The sequence below is a fragment of the Populus euphratica genome, unplaced genomic scaffold (genome assembly GCF_000495115.2).
Source record: "Populus euphratica unplaced genomic scaffold, PopEup_1.0 scaffold84.1, whole genome shotgun sequence".
Lineage (NCBI taxonomy): Eukaryota > Viridiplantae > Streptophyta > Magnoliopsida > Malpighiales > Salicaceae > Populus > Populus euphratica.
The window spans coordinates 251,840-256,104 of NW_011499964.1; the positions used below are offsets into that span (position 1 = coordinate 251,840).

At 33.2% G+C, this 4,265-nt stretch overlaps 1 protein-coding gene across 1 annotated transcript; it reads left to right on the plus strand.

Annotated features, from left to right (window-relative positions):
- The first annotated feature begins 2,555 nt into the window (after positions 1-2,555).
- LOC105138873 (uncharacterized) lies at positions 2,556-3,927 on the plus strand. Its single transcript, XM_011045091.1, has 3 exons — positions 2,556-2,875; positions 3,002-3,224; positions 3,337-3,927. Exons 1-3 carry the CDS (start codon positions 2,606-2,608, stop codon positions 3,765-3,767), a joined length of 924 nt encoding a protein of 307 aa, XP_011043393.1. The 5' UTR covers positions 2,556-2,605; the 3' UTR covers positions 3,768-3,927.
- Positions 3,928-4,265: the final 338 nt, after the last annotated feature.

Sequence of the window (4,265 nt, forward strand, 5' to 3'; positions counted from 1 at the left end):
ATAGTAATATAGGCAGATTAACAAACCTAATTAAGTATTCACATTGATCAAGACCATGTGAAAACCTTACGCGAACAAGCATCATATATTGTTGGTATTTGCTTTATATATATATATTGCCCAGGTAGGCATATGCAAAAGTTCAATATTTATGCATACAGATGTATGTTGGTATTAAAATTATATTGAATTTCATGATTCATCATGAGTATTTTAATATATATATATATATATATATAGAATATTAATATATTTATTAAAAATTTCAATTAAAAGAAAATAAAAAATTATTCTTAATGAATTTTGCATACAAAAGTTTCAAACCTAAAATAGTTTTATGGATTAGATTATGAGCTTTTAAGCTTATGAATTTGTACTTGAATTTAATTAATTAAAAATAATTTTTATTATTCATAAGTCCATGATTGGTAAGTAATTTTTTTTAATCTTTAAAATATTTTAGTATATGAATCAACATATTAATTATGCGATGATAATAAATAATATTATAAGTAATTTATAAAGTATGAAGATTTATGAATATTTTGGATATTAATGTACTATAAACTCTCATAAATTCTTTCATTCATGAATTATGGAGATTAATAAATTATGAGTATTAATATATTTGTTTCCAAATCCTATAAATAGATGTTTTAAATGGGTGGAAAATAAATCCTAGAATATTATTGAGTTTTTTTGTTCTTCTTTTTTATTGGTTTTTCTAAAAATTGATTTTTTGTTCTTCTTTTTTATTGGTTTTTCTTAAAATTGATCCCTTTTTTTTTCAATTCAGAGGTTAGGTTTCTATAGAAAGAAATTGAATAATATTCAAAACAGAACTATATTCTACAGAGTCCAACTTCTGAAAGAATCTACAAGGCGCCGTATGCATTCAAAACCATTAAAGGCATCCCCTGTAACTTGTTTGGGAAAAAACCTTAAAATATGAAATGCTTCCATTTTAGGATATGATAGGATAAGCTAGGCGGGGCGATAAAATCTGTCCAGCTTGGCTTTTCGTTATCTACTTCCCAGATTCAACAGCTTGATTAAATTATATTAAAAATAAAATTTAAAAAATATTATTTTAAATAAAAAATATTTTAAAAAACAAACAAATACATAACAATCCGTGCTTATGGCGGTGATTATGGCAAAAACCATTGGCAAGGCGCCGCGTTTACGTGTCTTTATTTTATTTAGATAATGATTGTAATAATTTTGCGAAAAATCCGATAAAAGCGATTTTGAAATAATTAATGTAAAGAAAAAAGAAAGAAAGAAGGAACCATTTAATGGAGGTAGCCAGCAAGATGGTCCCACTATTTGGAAGAAACTTTACATCAAACGTCTCAGATGGCGCCGCGTTTCACCATCACGGATCTTATCAATTCATTAAACAAGTGGATCTGTGGCGCAATGGTAGCGCGTCTGACTCCAGATCAGAAGGTTGCGTGTTCGATTCATCGTTTAACCATTTAGGTGGTGGTGGTCATAAGGATTTGGAATCAAGAGATTTATTTTTTCTGTGATCTCAAGTTTGAGTGCTTGGTTGCTCATATAATGACCACTGGAGACTTACATGGTCGTTAACTTTAGGACCTATAGAATTAGTCGTGATACACACAAGTTGGTCCGGATACCCACATTAATCTAAAAATTTATTAGGAGGCTCACTTTACATCAAACGTCTCAGATGGCGCCACGTTTCACCATCACGGATCTTATCAATTTATTAGGAGGCCCCACACCAGCGACTTAGACAAGGATTTAGGATAGAATTAAGTACTTCAATTAACATTCATTTTTCGCCTGCTTTTACAAGATTTTAAATTTGAGACTTTTTTGTTCTTTTTTTTTTAATTTTTAAAAAAGCATATTTACTTAGATTTCTCTATTCTAATTCCATATTTATTGAGTTTGTGATGGAGAAAATAAATATTTTTCTATTGATTTTGGGATGAGTCTGATGATTCCAATTAAAAACAGTTTTTTTTATTTCTAGTATAATTAATACATGGTGCAAAAACTACTATTTAGCCCATAATTCAACATAGATGATGAAAAGTTAAATTCAACAAATAGTTTATTTTAAATTATTTATATATTCATTTCCATTTCCATTTATTTACATAATAGAAAAGATGTTTTATATCCATTTTATATTCATTTTAATAAAATCATGTTTTGTCGAGTATTTATTAACATAAACAGTGATAAAAACTTTATTAGATTTAAATAATGGAAAGAAAAAAGAAAACGGCATTTCGAAGCCTCAACTTAAGACCTCAATCATGGTCCATTCTTTATGCCAGATTTATATATATATATATTCACGCTCTTATAAAAACATGGATAGCTAACTGACGTGGATCCTTGCTGTCTGGTCTTGATTTGCATGACCAAATTATAAGCTGCCAATTTTATCATCAAAACAACCCCACATGTGCCCGGCGGCTTGTAGGTCCACGTTGGCCTATTGGGTCCCACATCAGTTCTTATCTGGGTATATAAAGCCAGGTTTTTCATGCTTCCATTGCAATTCACACATTTCACCCTTTTCTTCTAGCATGAAGTTCAAGAGTAAAATTGAACAAATACGATGATGTGTAGTGCAAGGATTAGAATCCCGTTTGATCAACAAAATTTGATGTCTAACGTCAGCCAGTTTGAGTTACTTGATCAACCGGCGCCGAGTTTATCTGAAATGGTTTTCGGGTTTCTTGAAGACGGTGAGTCTTGGTCGGAAAGCGGGAGTAGTGAAGGGTATCATGAAAATAAGATAATGGATTTGGAGGAGGAAGAGGAAGAGAATAATGGCAATGTGGAAGAGAACAGGAGTTTCTGGGAGAACCAACACCAGCTTCTACATGTAAGTATCACAATTCTTTATACAATTATTTAATTATATGCTTTTCTTGTGGAAATAATATATATGGGCCCAGAGATTGAATGTGTACAACCCGATCTAATACTTGCTCCGTGCTGTGGTGTTCAGGCAACGCTGTGCAGGACTACTTCCTTGGAATCTAGCATTAGAAGTATCACTAAAGATGCATTGAAGGAAAGACAAATGGCTGGAAATTGTAGTTGCGGTAGACCAATGGCTTCCGGCTGTCGGAGTTGCTTGATGGCAGAAGTCTCTAGCCGTCTACGAAATGCCGGTCACAATAGTGCCATTTGCAAGACTAAATGGAGAAGCTCGCCTGATATCCCAGCAGGTTAGTGGTTAAATTAAGATAAATATTCAAGAGTGTTGTTTCTAGTCGTAAATAATTGCAACATTTTTAAAACTAGCTCTTGATGTATTTTTTTTTTTCCTATAAAACGCAGGAGAGCATACTTTTATGGATGTGATAGACAACACAGTTTCAAAAAGAGGGGAGGTGAGAGTTATAATCGAATTAAATTTTCGGGCAGAGTTTGAGATGGCGAAAGCAAGCGAAGAATACAATCAACTTGTCCACAGATTACCAGAAGTGTTTGTTGGGAAAGTTGAAAGATTAAACTCTGTGATTAAGACCTTATGCTTGGCTGCAAAGAAGTGCATGAAAGAAAAGAAAATGCACTTAGGGCCATGGAGAAAGCAAAGGTACATGCATGCAAAATGGCTTGCGACGGCATGTGAAAGGGCAACGTCTCTGCCTCCCTTGTCGATGGGACATTCCAGCCGATTGCTGAGGCCGAAGGCATCGATGCTAACGGTGGATTTGAAGGAGATGCTTCCTAACGTACATTGCACTGCAGCTACGGCTGTGTGGTAAAAGCATAAATTTTGTTGTAGCTCTCTTGCTTGCTACCCCGACAGAGTTAGGAATATATGCAAGTTCGTGGGGAGAACATACAGAGAAATCATAAAAATAAGGGATATTTTGTGATCTTTGATCGACCAAGAAATTATTAATCACTTCAAAGAATTTCAATCATTAATTTTCACCTGAAACATCTCGTTTTCAAGTCCCTATAAATTAATTAAGGATGCCTCCAATAATTTGAAAGGAACTATATATTATCTGTTTTTTAAGGGGAAAAAAAACATTAATCTTTCAAACATTCTGAATTTTCCGCATTTCGTTTGACTTTCGATTTGAAACGAAAAGATCATTTCTTTGTGGCCCCTTCTCTTTGGAACTGCTTAAATCCCTCGCTGCTGCCTTCGATTTGTGGCCCCTTCTCTTTGGAACTGCTTCAATCACTTACTGCGGCCTTCAAAGGGATTCCATAAAATTGTCTTCGAAGACATCAAAATTTTCAAATGGAAA